At 40.8% G+C, this 13,507-nt stretch overlaps 1 protein-coding gene across 2 annotated transcripts in view; it reads left to right on the top strand.

Annotated features, from left to right (window-relative positions):
- Positions 1 to 13,507, top strand: part of SMARCC1 (SWI/SNF related BAF chromatin remodeling complex subunit C1) — a 181,237-nt gene that overhangs the window by 140,604 nt on the left and 27,126 nt on the right. For both annotated transcript variants that reach the window (XM_014791534.2, XM_014791531.2), the window contains exon 25: positions 7,179 to 7,313. In XM_014791534.2, the coding sequence (XP_014647020.2) occupies positions 7,179 to 7,313 (135 nt within the window). The remainder of the gene's footprint in view (positions 1 to 7,178; positions 7,314 to 13,507) is intronic.

The following is a 13,507-nucleotide window of genomic DNA, read 5'->3' as shown; positions in this document are numbered from 1 at the left end:
GAAATTACTTTCTTGCCTTCTCCCAGATCAGAAAGAATCTCTTATGAGTAAAAATATGAATAGTCATGGGAGTTAAATCAATAAAAAGGAGGCTCTTCCTCCAGATCTAGAAATACAGAAGATAGAGAAATAGCGCGAGGGCCGGCCCCGTGGCTTAGCGGTTAAGTGCATGCTCTCCGCTACTGGCGGCCCAGGTTCAGATCCTGGGCACGCACTGACTCACTGCTTCTCCGGCCATGCGGAGGCCGTGTCCCACATACAGCAACTAGAAGGATGTTCAACTATGACATACAACTATCTACTGGGGCTTTGGGGAGGAAAAAAACAAGGAGGAGGATTGGCAATAGATGTTAGCTCAGAGCCGGTCTTCCTCAGCAAAAAGAGGAGGATTAGCATGGATGTTAGCTCAGGGCTGATCTTCCTCAAAAAAAAAAAAAAAAAAAAGAGAAATAGCACGTTAACAACTCCATTAGGATTCAATCAGCAAAATTAAGAAAGTGAGACATTAAATAGGACCAGGCCACTTTGTTTCAAAGGAACTTACTGTTCTTTTTCTCCTCATAAATAAGGATTACAAGATGGAAGAAGATGAGAAAAGGCATTCATTTGGTTTTAATAATTGTATAAAGAAAATTAGAGTTTATATTTATTTATTTTATTTTATTTATTTATTTATTTTTTCCCCCAAAGTCCCAGTAGATAGTTGTATGTCATAGCTGCACATCCTTCTAGTTGCTGTATGTGGGACGCAGCCTCAGCATGGCCGGAGAAGCGGTGCGTGGGTGCGCAGCCAGGATCCGAACCCGGGCTGCCAGCAGCGGAGCAGGCGCACTTAACCGCTAGGCCACAGGGCTGGCCCAGAGTTTTTATTTATTTATATTTATTTATTTATTAATTAATGAAGATCAGCCCTGAGCTAACATCTATGCTAATCCTCCTCTTTTTGCTGAGGAAGACCAGCTCTGAGCTAACATCTATTGCCAATCCTCCTCCTTTTTTTTCCCCCCAATGCCCCAGTAGATAGTTGTATGTCGTAGTTGCACATCCTTCTAGTTGCTATATGTGGGACGCGGCCTCAGCATGGCCGGAGAAGCGGTGCGTCGGTGTGCGCCCAGAATCCAAACCTGGGCCGCCAGTAGCGGAGCGTGAGCACTTAACCACTAAGCCACGGGGCCGGCCCGAGAGTTTGTATTTAAATAAACATTATTATTAAGACTGGAAATACGAAAAAGCCAAATTTAATATGAAACATTAGTTCTTTTCTCCTCTTTTCACTCTAAACCCAGATGTTATTAATCATGTCAGTGAATAGTTCTTATACTTGAGATGGGTAATTTTGATACCTATAAAAAAATTTTTTAACTAGACATCAGACTGAGTAGTCGTACAGATCTTTAATAATAAACAAACTGCCATGAAGTTTAGAGATTTGAGGGGTTTTTTTTCAAGAGATAGCTTTGCTTTTTTTGTGTGTGTGTGAGAAAGATTGGCCCTGCACTAACATCTGTTGCCAATGTTCATCTTTTTCTTTTTTTTCTCCTCAAAGCCCCAGTGCATAGTTATATATCATAGTTGTAGAGTTGTAGCTCTTCTATATGGGACGCCACCTCAGCATGGCTTGATGAGCAGTGAGTAGGTCCATGCCCAGGATCCAAGCCAGTGAACCCCAGCCCACCGAAGTGGAACACGTGAGCTCAACCGCTGTGCCACCGGGCCAGCCTCTAAAAATTTGAGTCTTGATTTGTTTTTTCTTTCCCTGAGTTTTTTACTCAATTTGCTTCTTTAGTTTGAAAGCCATAGTTTGCTGGTAATAGTCTCATTCTTCAATTCTGAAGTGCCCAGGTTCATTTCTAGAGATTTCTAGTGGTCTTTCTAACCTTGGACACAGGTAAATTCTAGGCTTTTAATAAAGCCTGCCTTTTCTCCCTGTCCTCTCTACTCTCCACCTGGTCTCCTTATTTCCTCTTTCTCTAAAATTGCCAAGCAAATAAATTGGAGGTTTCCCCGGGTCTTAGCCCTGGGGGGTGAAAATCAAGTGAATAGATAAAATACAATGCATTGAGGCTGTGGGAGCCATGTTGCAGGGATGCTACCCAGAGGAAGGGATGGGAAATGCTGACTCTTAAAAGACGTGTCAGAAGTGGTCCAGTGCAGGCAGAGGGTATTCCAACAAAATGGGGTCCCAGGGCATCATCAGCAGTGTTCCACCTCACAAGTATCAGGCATCTACTATGTTCCAGGCACTCTTCTAAGTGCATTGTGTGTGTCCTCACAACCACCCTGCATCAGGGTGGTTAGTTGTTTTCCAGTTTCACAGATGAGGAAACAATCATATAGAGGCAAGGTAACTTCTAGCCCATGTCCTACAGGCAGTAAGCAGTCTGGCCTCCCTTCCTCCCGTTTAACCTCTGTGCAATGTAGCTTAACAAGAGAGAAGTAATTCATAGGGCTGGAGGGGCAGAAAACTCTTACTGTCAAGGGAGACAAGGTGAGAAATGTAGAAAACTATTAAAGAACATTTGAAAACACATCAAATTAAGGGCTAAAGCTAGTCCAATTTAAATTCTCAGCATAATCAAACCAACCTTAACGCATGAGGTAGTAAAATGACATTTGCAGACAGCCACTTATTCAATATCTCTTCTACCTCACGCCTTAAATGTCACATTTTAGAGTCTTCAAACCAGGATTTTAATCCCTTTCCCACCATATGATAGTCGTATGGCCTTGGACAGGCTTTTTTTTCCTTCCCATTTTATTTTGAAATAACTATAGATTCATAGAAGTTGCAAAAATATAACAGAGCAGTCCTGTGTACTATTCACCATTTTTCTCCAATGGTAACATCTTATTTTTAATTAATCCAGTATTTTTTATTCTATTTTTTCCTCTGTGATCTTGTTAATTACATATACTTCTGTTAGTTTTTTAGTGTTTTTCTTAATGATTACATGATGCATTCTGGAATTATTGCAATTTAATCCAAATTATTTTTACCACTTCTTCAATTATGCTAGAACCTTAGTTTACTTTTCCCTGTCCACTGCTTCTCACTAATTTTCTCCATTTCAATATTTTCTTTAATGGAGTGGATTTTTTTCCTCCTGTTCAAAGAACTCCCTGTAGAATTTCTGTGCAGGCCCGCTAGCAAGGACTTCTCTTTTGTTTCTCTTAAAACGTCTTGATTTCACCTTCAGTTTTAGTGTATTTTCAGTGGGTATAGAATTCAATTTTGTCATTTATTTTCTGTCAACACTTTTAAAAATGCCGTTCCATGGGCCGGCCCAGTGGCATAGCGGTTAGGTTCACATACTCCACTTCAGTGGCCCAGGATTTGCAGGTTTGGATCCCAGGCGCGGACCTACGCACTGCTTGTCAAGCCATGCTGTGGCGGCATCCCATACAAAGTAGAGGAAGATGGGCACGGATGTTAGCCCAGGGGCAATCTTCCTCAGCAAAAAAGAGGAGGATTGGCAACAGATGTTAGCTCAGGGCTAATCTTCCTCAAAAAAAAAAGCCATTCCATTGTCCATTGTGATGGTGGATAAGCCCACTATAAGCCTTATTGTTGTTACTGTTGGAGGTAATTGGAGGTAATGTGCCTTTTTTCCCCCGCCCTGGATACTTTTAAGATTGTCTTGTTTTTTGTACTAGGTGTTGTACCTTGATATGATTTTTGTTGTATTTTCTGTCCTTGGCATTTGCTAAATTTCTTGAATCTCTCAGTTGATTTGTGTCATCTGTTTTGGGAAATTCTCACCCATTATCTCTTTAAATGTTGCTTTTACCTCATTCTCTTTCCTCTCCTGTGATTCTATGTATATAAATTTTTATTTTTACTTTTACTTTTTGCCCATGTCCTACATCTCTTATGCTTGATTATAGTTTTCTTTTTCATTGTTTTTCTCTCTGCTATAGTTTACTTTTTATTAATCTGTCTTTCAGTTCACTAGTAAAGTCTTCTACTTTTAAACCTAATCATTGAGTTATTAATTTCACTTGTTGTATTTTTTTAGTGATGTTTTCAATCCAGTGTACCAATATTGATTCTTTTTTTAATATATGTAAATTCTAAATCTCTGTTGAAATTCTTTTTATCCCAACTTTGCTGCGTTTTCTTGAACATAGTGATGATACTTATTTTAAAGTCCTTGCCTGCTAAGTCCAGTGTCTGTGCCATCTGTGATTCTGCTTTTTTGATTGATTGCCTGATGTGTATGAAAATTTAGATGCTCCACGTGATCATGTATTCTACATATACAATTCAGCCTTCCTCTGTGGTGTTAATAGAATGGAGAAGGGGGAGAACTGAGTTGAAGTGAGATGGCAGTTTGTTCATTTTTCTTCTGGGTTGTCCCTGTTCCATGGGTGTGACTTTCCAAAACTTTAGATTGAGATTTTGATGCAATGTTTATCGCCTCCAGAGGACTTCGCAGGAATTTCTTTTTTACCTTGACCATAACTCCTTAGCTTCCCATCCTTTGCATCTTCAGCGTTTGCCAAGTGTCTTGAGATGGTGACCAGCTTGTGTTCGAAGTCCTTCAGGTCTCTACCAGTATCACTTCATCCTTAGGCACGAGTTATAAGAGTGCTTTATATACTCTGGATACACGTCTCTCATCAGACTATGATTTGCAAATATTTTCTCACAGTCTGGGTTGTGCTTTTCACATTCTTAATGGTGTCCTTTTAAGCAGAGATGTTTTTAATTTTAATGAAGTCCAACTTATCAATCTTGTCTTTTATCTGTTGACTACCCACTGTTCCCTTTAAACTTGATTATGGAAGTGTTGGAATATGTACAGCAGTAGACAAAATAGTATGGTGACTTTCTGTACCCATCACCCAGCTTTGGTTATGAACATCTTGTTTCATTTGTCCCTGTTTGCTTTTGGCCTGTTGATGGCCCCTGTGAACTTAGGGCTTCTTTCTTAGGTTGAGTCTATGACTTCTGGATATCATGTCTTGATCTTTTTCTGGTTTTACACTAAGTTAAACTGGAGCACTTCTTTTTTTTTTTTTTGGTGAGGAGATCAGCCCTGTGCTAACATCTGCCAATACTCCTTTTTTTTTTTTTTTTTTTTTTTTTTTTTTTTTGGCTAAGGAAGACTGGGCCTGGGCTAACATCCATGCTCATCTTCCTCCACTTTTTATGGGACGCTGCCACAGCATGGCCTGACAAGCAGTGCATTGGTGCACGTCCGGGATCTGAACCGGCGAATCCCGGGCTGCTGCAGTGGAGTGCACACACTTAACCGCTTGCACCACCGGGCCGGCCCCTGGAGCACATCTTTTAATAGCATGCGTAAGAAGTAAATTTTTTAGTCCTTGATTTCGGAAATGTCTTTATTCTCTACTCACACTTAATTGATTTAGTTGCTGCACATGAAATTTTAGGTTAAAATTCATTGTCCCTTAGAATTTGGAAGGCATTTTACTATTGTCTTCAGCGGTAAAGTTTTGCTTTAGAGAAGTCTGATACATTCTGAAGTTTTCTTTGTAACCTCTTTTTTCATTGGTTTACCTTTCTGAAGACTTTTAGGATTTTCACCCCGTCTTGCGTTCTTAAACTTCCAAAGTTGTTTCTTGCTGTGGATCTTTTTTTAATGTTAATTTTCTTCTTACTTGGTGATCCCTTTCTATTTGAAAACTTGTAATCTTCAGTTTAGAGAGGAAATATTTTGGCGTATTTATTTGATAACACGTGAGGATGTCCCCCAAGTTCCTGCATAAATTTCAAGAAAATAAAATGTTCTTTGCCAAAGCCAGTAAAATTCTTGGAGTCACAGTCTCATAAAAATAGAACTAGAAACTGATAACATTAGTCTTCTGCAAAGGAGGGGCTAGGTGACACAAATGAGAGGGAGACTTACTTTTTATTTGACACCTTCTTGTAAACTTTTGATTTTATATCATGTGCATAAATTTCTTAATCAGAAATACAAATTACATAACATTATGCAATGATAGCGGCATTAAAATCATGTAATCTTTATTGAAACTTTTAGTGTTATTGCTGTAGCTCACTGTAGTTTCGGGAGGCAAACATGATCATTAGTAGCTGGAGACTTGTTCATAAAACCTGCTCATCGTCACTTTTTGCTTAGATTTCTGAATCTTCCTGCAGATGGATCTCCGCAAGTATAAAAACTACATTTCTCTTTTTCACCTATAAACAAGTGAAAAACAAGGCTCTCATTTAAGTGTTGTCTATCAATTTAGCTCCCATAAGTGTATTTTAAACTCCTAACGCATGTTAGCTCCTGCTGGATTCTGTAAGAAACACAGACTGATAAGACAGCCACTCCATGTTACTTCTCAAAACCTTGCGAGGAAGCAAGATAAGCACGTACATTCAGCAGATATAATAAAAGTGAGTGCAAAGTGGTGTTGGGAGTTTGTTGGGTGAAGCTCTCAGGTGGTGTCTGGAGAAGGTGGGATTGATCCCTTGCAGACAGTCTGGACCTTGGCCAAGTACAGGGTCCTCATCCCCTCTGAGTGATGTGGCATCTTCCTCTGCGTGCTGCTGAATTGTCCAGTGCAAGAGTAGGACTCGTCATCAGTCATGTGGCAGGGAAGTGGCACATTCTTCCAGAGTGACTTTCTGTCTTGTACTCTTTGTTTTTCTTGCTCTGGACCCTATCGTCAAACTAGGGGTGGAATATTGTTCACCCCTCCTCTCTGTACACAGTTCTGCTCACCAGAGGGAAAGCAGAGGCTTTGCATCTGAGTGTGTGCTGAGAGAGATCGCTGCTTGCCTGCCCCTGGACAATTCAGAAGGCGGGAAGGATAGTGAGGGGAGGGACAGAGTACAGAGGTGAGGGTGGGAGGCAAGAGGATAGTAGATGGGGAAGTACCCTCCAGGTCACCCGTGTCCTTCTCTTTGCCCGTTAGGGCCCTGATTCAACCTTTCCTTGATGGGCTCTTTGAAAGGAGTGATTTACCATGGGAGGAGTTTCCTTTAATCTTTAAAAGAGAGCTGATTTATAAGTACTAGAAATTCAGGGATAGGTATTATTTTAAATTGAAATAAATGTTTGGTAGAAACATACAAAGGGGGCATCTAGGGCACCATTCTTAATTACATAATCGCCACTTTGATTAGCAACTTCAGCATTTTGTTACTGTTTTTTAAGTAAATGTTTGCCTAAATAATTTGAATGATCTTTTGCGCTTAGCACCTGGCTGCCGTGGAAGAGAGAAAGATCAAGTCTCTGGTAGCTCTCCTGGTTGAGACACAAATGAAGAAACTAGAGATCAAACTTCGACATTTTGAGGAGCTGGAAACTATCATGGACAGAGAGAAAGAGGCTGTAAGTAAGGGGACTTTATAGTGGCTTTTTGACAATTAAACTCTGACCACCTTTTATAAATTACAAGATAGATAAAATAAATGATAGCCTAATTTGTTGGTCTCTGTAGCTATCTTCTGTCCTTTTTTCTGTGTTTGCTTTGCCCTTTCAAAAGGATTATCAGCCAGTGATGCTAAATAAAAGGAACTCTGTTCACATTCAGAAGCTAATTATCTAAACCTCAGTTTTTTAGACCTCTCGGCTTTCCAGATACATGATGGTATCAAATTCTCCCTTCTACAAAAGTTGGATCTTAGACTTATTTTATTACCTACTTGTTACCAATAAGTGGAATCCATATAGATCCATTATCTGATTCAGGAATTTTCTTGATAACCTGTCTTTTTCAATATAAATATCAGAAAGTAGGAGTTCATCTCATCTTGAGTTAGGAACCTCATTTCTATGATCCCTTTTAGCCAGACTGTCCTCAGATCTGACCTTGGGCTCTCACTCTGCCTTCCTTCTCCTGTATGGTGAAGGGCAGGGGAACTAGCCCTATGCAGAGAGCTCCCTAAGCAGCAGTTTATGGAGCAGATGCTTTTGATAGCAGGATATGGCCCAAACAGGACCAAAAGAATTATGAAAAAGGCAAAGAATGAGGAAGAAAGTCACAAAAAGTAGGAAACATAGAAGCAGGGGAACATTTGGTTATCTTAAGAGAATTTTTGGAGAAATAAAGATTAAGGTCTTTGGAGAAATTTTGTTTGAAATGAGTTGACTAGGAACAGAATTGGTGTCTTTCTAAATAATGGGCTGAATTTGAGGAATTAGTTGGGACTTTTTCCCTCTGATTATTTTTGATTATTTTATTATTATTATTTTTTTGTGAGGAAGATTCTTCCTGAACCAACATCTCTATTTTTTGCATATGGGATGCCGCCACAGCATGGCTTGAGAGCAGTGTGTAGGTCTGCACCTGGGATCCCAATCTGCGAACCCTGGGCCGCTGAAGCGGAGTGTGCAAACCCAACCACTATGCCATCAGGCTGGCCCCTATTTTGAATTTTTTATCTGTATATGAGATACTGATATCTCTAAATGGTAGAACCTTAAGATTAAATTATCCTTAAAGAATTTTAATTTTAAGGATCTGTTTGCATTTGTTAAACTGTTTCTTAGTGGTCAATCCAAACAAGTTCTCTGACAGATCTTCACGAGTAGTAGCCTGGTAACTATCACAATAGCCCATTTGCATTTTGTCCTCAGACCAGCTCTGCCACTTACACGGGCATCCTGGCCCTGTGAGGAAGGAGAGGCTGCTTCAGTAACTCTCCTGCCCATACCCATCCCCAGTTCTCTGGCCCTGTAAGCATTTCTTGTATCCTTGGCCCTCCTCTGGCCAGGAGCTGCTGGCCACCCCAGTCTCAGCTCCATCGACCTCTTTGCACCAGCCACACCACACCACACCACATGCAGGTTTCCCTCATGGCCTTGTTCTCTGTGCCACCTGTGTGCATCCTGCTCCTCTGCCAGTAAGGCCCTTTTCCCCACTCATTGCCTACCTCCTGCGTCCCTCAGCCTTGCACCTATGGGTGACATGCCCTCCTCTTTTACTGTCATGGCAGCCTAACAGAGCACTTATTATATTGTAATTGCTAACATACCAGAGTGTATATTCTTTGAGAGCAGAATCAATCAAGTATCTTTGTTAATACAGAACTGGCACCATCATAGGCCCTTGTTTAAGTATCTATTGAATGAATGTATTCCAGCATCAGTGTCAGAAGCTGGAAAAGTGGAAGGAAAGTCCACCCTTCGGGGACTTAGTTTAGTTTAATGGAGAAGACAGTCAAGAAAACTAATCACAGGGCTGGCCCCGTGGCTTAACGGTTAAGTGCGCACGCCCCGCCACTGGTGGCCTGGGTTTGGATCCCTGGCGTGCACCGACGCACCGCTTCTCCAGCCATGCTGAGGCCACGTCCCACATACAGCAACTAGAAGGATGTGCAACTACAACGTACAACTATTTACTGGGACTTTGGGGGAAAAAAGGAGGAGGATTAGCAATAGATGTTAGCTCAGAGCCAGTCTTCCTCAGCAAAAAGAGGAGGATTAGCATGGATGTTAGCTCAGGGCTGATCTTCCTCACACACAAAAAAAAGTCTCAAAAACTATATGAGGAAGGCATAAGCAAGAAAATGCTGATTGCTTTGAATCTCCTTAGACAAGAATTCAGCAATGATGTTTGATGGGAACATTAAGGCCATTTCTCTGTTAATCCTTGTAGACAAAGAGACTAGAGCTTGGACAGGGTATGTTATGTACCTCAGATCACAACAGTTCATAAGTGATAGAGCCAGGTCTCAAACCTTTGTTTGTTCAGCTCTATGTTTTTTCTCTAGCACTTTATAATTTATAAAGAAATGAGCTGTTCTTATCTCATTTTAACCAGAGTCTCTGAGATTTGCAAGGTTTTATCATTCCTCTATTATGACTCAAGAATGTTGGGACTGTGGAAAGTGATCAGGTCAGCTAGGAGCTGTCCTTGTAACTCACTGCCTAGTGCTCTTCTGCCTACCACACTGCCTCAGTTCACCTTAGGGTACAGTCCTGATCATCTTTACCTAGTAAGCAGTAGCTTTAGGACATACTTTTTTTGAGTTAAACATTTGGTTTTGTTTATATAGCAACAGATTTCAAAAATCTTTTCTTAGACTTGAAGAATCAGATACAAAGATTCTTTTTTTCTCTAATAACTTAAAATCAAATGTTCTCTTGAGTCTTAAGTATTTAGTAATTAAGAATAAGGATATAAAAGTTTTAAATCTTATAGATACAGCTATAATTAGAATTCAATAGCTGTTGTTACAGCCCTCTCATAAAGTACTAATATTGGAGGAAGTCAGTTACGGAATGTACAGAGTCTGTCAGGAAAATGACAAGAGAAAAACTGTTAACTCTAGTACAGGTGAGGATGCCGAGCTGGAACTGAGTTCGCAACTCAGGGTCTGCCCAACTGAGCAGCCTTCAGTGCCAGGCATATAGCACACATAAGTCAAGAGAATAGGTTTCAGACATGGGCTGTGTTGGGAACTGGAGCCACTTGGAGAAAACTGGAGGGCCTCGGCCCTGCCTAAAGCATTCCCATTTGGATTTAAAAGAAAAAAACCTTGAGACCAGTGAGGATGGATCTGTGATCTGATGTAGTTTATAGCGTCTGGACTAATGCTCTCTGAGTTCATTTGGCTAGGTATAGAAATTCTATACCTTCAGAAAAGAGAGACATTGAAGGAAACTCCAAGCTGTGAGAAACCTGCACCCTATCTTTAAGGAGGTTGGAGGGTGGATGAGACATTAACACATAAAGAGACCAAATACCCCAAGATAATGGGGCTGTGGAAATTCAGAGGAAGGGAGGCCATGGTTCGCTGAGATTATCAAGGAGGTCTTCCTTGTGGAGGAGGGACTGATCTGAACTATAAAAAATGTCCGAATCCAGAAATATGCAGAGAAAGGCATGATTGCTGTGAGGAGACGGAAGAGTCAGCCTTCCCAGGTCTGATGGCCTTTGTGGTATAGGTGATGGATTAAGTTCATTTGTTCATTTGGCAAACATTTATTGAGCACCTACTTTGTTCTAGACTACCTCTAGGTACTGGGGATACAGTGGTAAATAAAACCCAGCAAAACTCTTTGCCTTGTTATAGTTTAAATAATTAATGAAGTTTGTTAGAAGATGTTATGTGCTCTGTATGTGTATGCACACAAATATACTGTGTATGTATACATACATACCTATATGTTATGGGCTGGAAAGGGGAGATTGGGAGGGGCAAGGAAGGGATTTCAGTTTTAAGTAGTGTCATCTGAGTGGGCCTTATTGAGAAATAAGTGCTAGAAACAGCCAGTGTGGAGGCTCTGAGGCAGGAGCATGACTGACATGTTTGGGAACTAAGGAGTAAGGTGGGTGGGCTACAGCATAAATGAGTAGGAGGAGGTAAAAGGATAAAGTCAGAGATAATGGTGATCAAATCAGAGATTCGTAAGCCATCCAGAGGCTTTTCATTTTACTCTGATCAAAATGTGAAATAATTGCAGGGCCTGTTTTATGTGTTCCATAAAAATGTGGAATAAATGCAGAGGACTGGCATGATCTTCCTTACAGTCCAGCAGAAATCAGTCTCGTCTGCTGTGTTGTAGAGAATAAATTATAACATGGCATGGTTAGAAAAGGGGAGACTGATGAGCAGGCTGTTACGATAATCCACATGAGATCATGGGGACTTGGAGCAGCCATGGAAGTGAAGTGAAATGGTCAAGTTCTGGATAGGTTTGAAAGGTATTGCTGATAGGATAGCATCACACATAGAATGTAGGTTTAGAAAAGTTTGTTGTACTTTACAGCAAATTAAGGAAGAAAGAACAAAAAGCCAAAAAGTGAATTTCATATCACCCCAGGAGAATTGTATTTAACTTTGTTTTCTGTTATTTGTAGTGATTCATCTCTGTGCTGCCTGTCATATAATTGAATCTACTGTTAGATGTGCACCATGTTATGGGTAGTTTTAGTTGAGATTAAGAAAGCTGTACCCGGTAGCAGGTTTAGTTCTGAATCAAAAAAGACGCATGGCCTCAGGAAGCAAGCACATTGCAACAAGGACAGAATGACCAGTCACAACAATGGTGCCTGCTTCCCCTTTGGCTTTCTGCCTCCAGAAGCACACATGGAAGCACCAAGATGCAGTTGTGTTGTTTTGTTTTTCCGCAGGTGTAAGAAGGCATGAATGTGGCTGTTTGGACTTGGTTTTTCTTAAGTGGGTGTCTGGTCACTGACACCAAACATTTTTAAGAAAGATGTGAATATTTACTTGAGTTCTGAGGCCAACTAGTCAGAGGTTTCAAGTCTCAGCTATTTCAGTCCTTGGTAGTGTAGATGGATTTTTGTGGCCCCCTTCTTTTACTCTTTCCCGCCCCTCCTCCCTGCTTTATTTGAATGAAGTTGAGGGAAGAGCTTTGTGTGAACTTCAGCTGCACTTGCAGCTGTGTCTGCATTTGGTGTCTTGGTGTAGAAAAGTCTCTCTTGTGTTCAGGTTCCGCTTGGATTCGGCTGCTTTATGCATACACAGTGTAGGAGTGAAGGGGGAGAGGAAGGCAGGGTTTGAATGCAGTGGGGGGATATGTCTTCAGAACAGGGCTACAGGCAGCTTTGTATGAAACTGGGTTCCCTAGAGCCGGATTGGAACCATGAAAGAAAAGGAAGAGATTCTTTAATACTGTATTTACGTGAGTAATTTACACTGTTCAGTTTAGCTATTGCGACTTTATCCATAGTTTTAGGAAGTAGAAAAGGGAGAGAAAATCAAGATATGTGTAATATATAACTTGGGCAGTTTTTAGTGTTTTGGTTTTTGATTACAAAAATAATATGTGTAGTGAAAAATATTTTCGAAAAATGAAGAAGTGAATAAATTAAAAAGTCTCTCCTACCCTCAGTTTCCTTCCTAGGAGTAATCACTGTTAATAGTTTGGTGTCTTCCAGAACATTTTCAGTGTGTATATAACATATTTATACATGGACACAGGCTTTTTTAAAATATAATTGGGATTATGTTATAAATATTGTTGCAACTTGCTTTTTTTTCCTACTCTGCGTATCTCACACATAACTGTACATCAAAAATAATACTTTAATGACTGTCTTTAAACACACATACATAGGGGCCGGCCCCGTGGCGTAGTGGTTAAGTGCGTGCGCTCTGCTGTTGGCAGCTGGGGTTCAGATCCCGGGCGCGCACCGACGCACCGCTTGTCAGGCCACGCTGTGGCGGCGTCCCATATAAAGTGGAGGAAGATGGGCACAGATGTTAGCCCAGGGCCAGTCTTGCTCAGCAAAAAGAGGAGGATTGAGATGGATGTTAGCTCAGGGCTGATCTTCCTCACAAAAAAATAAAATAAAATAAACACGCATACATACAGTTTTCTAGGACAGATTTCCAGATGTAAAATCACTGGGTTATTGGCTAAGCACATTTAAAATTTGTTCAATACTGTCACCCTCTCCTCAAAAATTCCCAGTTCATGTTCTTTCTGGCCTGCCAAGTGAATGCAGTTTTCAGTTGGATTCAATAATAATAAGGTATCCACAACAAGAGAGATATTTCTTTTGTATGGTGAGGCCAGGACGTGTCCATAAGCTTTACTGCATGTGCCCC

The sequence above is a fragment of the Ceratotherium simum genome, chromosome 5, assembly GCF_057802395.1.
Source record: "Ceratotherium simum simum isolate JZ-2026a chromosome 5, ASM5780239v1, whole genome shotgun sequence".
In the NCBI taxonomy this organism is placed as follows: domain Eukaryota; kingdom Metazoa; phylum Chordata; class Mammalia; order Perissodactyla; family Rhinocerotidae; genus Ceratotherium; species Ceratotherium simum.
Note: the sequence above shows the minus strand (reverse complement) of the source record. Positions and strands in the feature narration are given on the sequence as shown.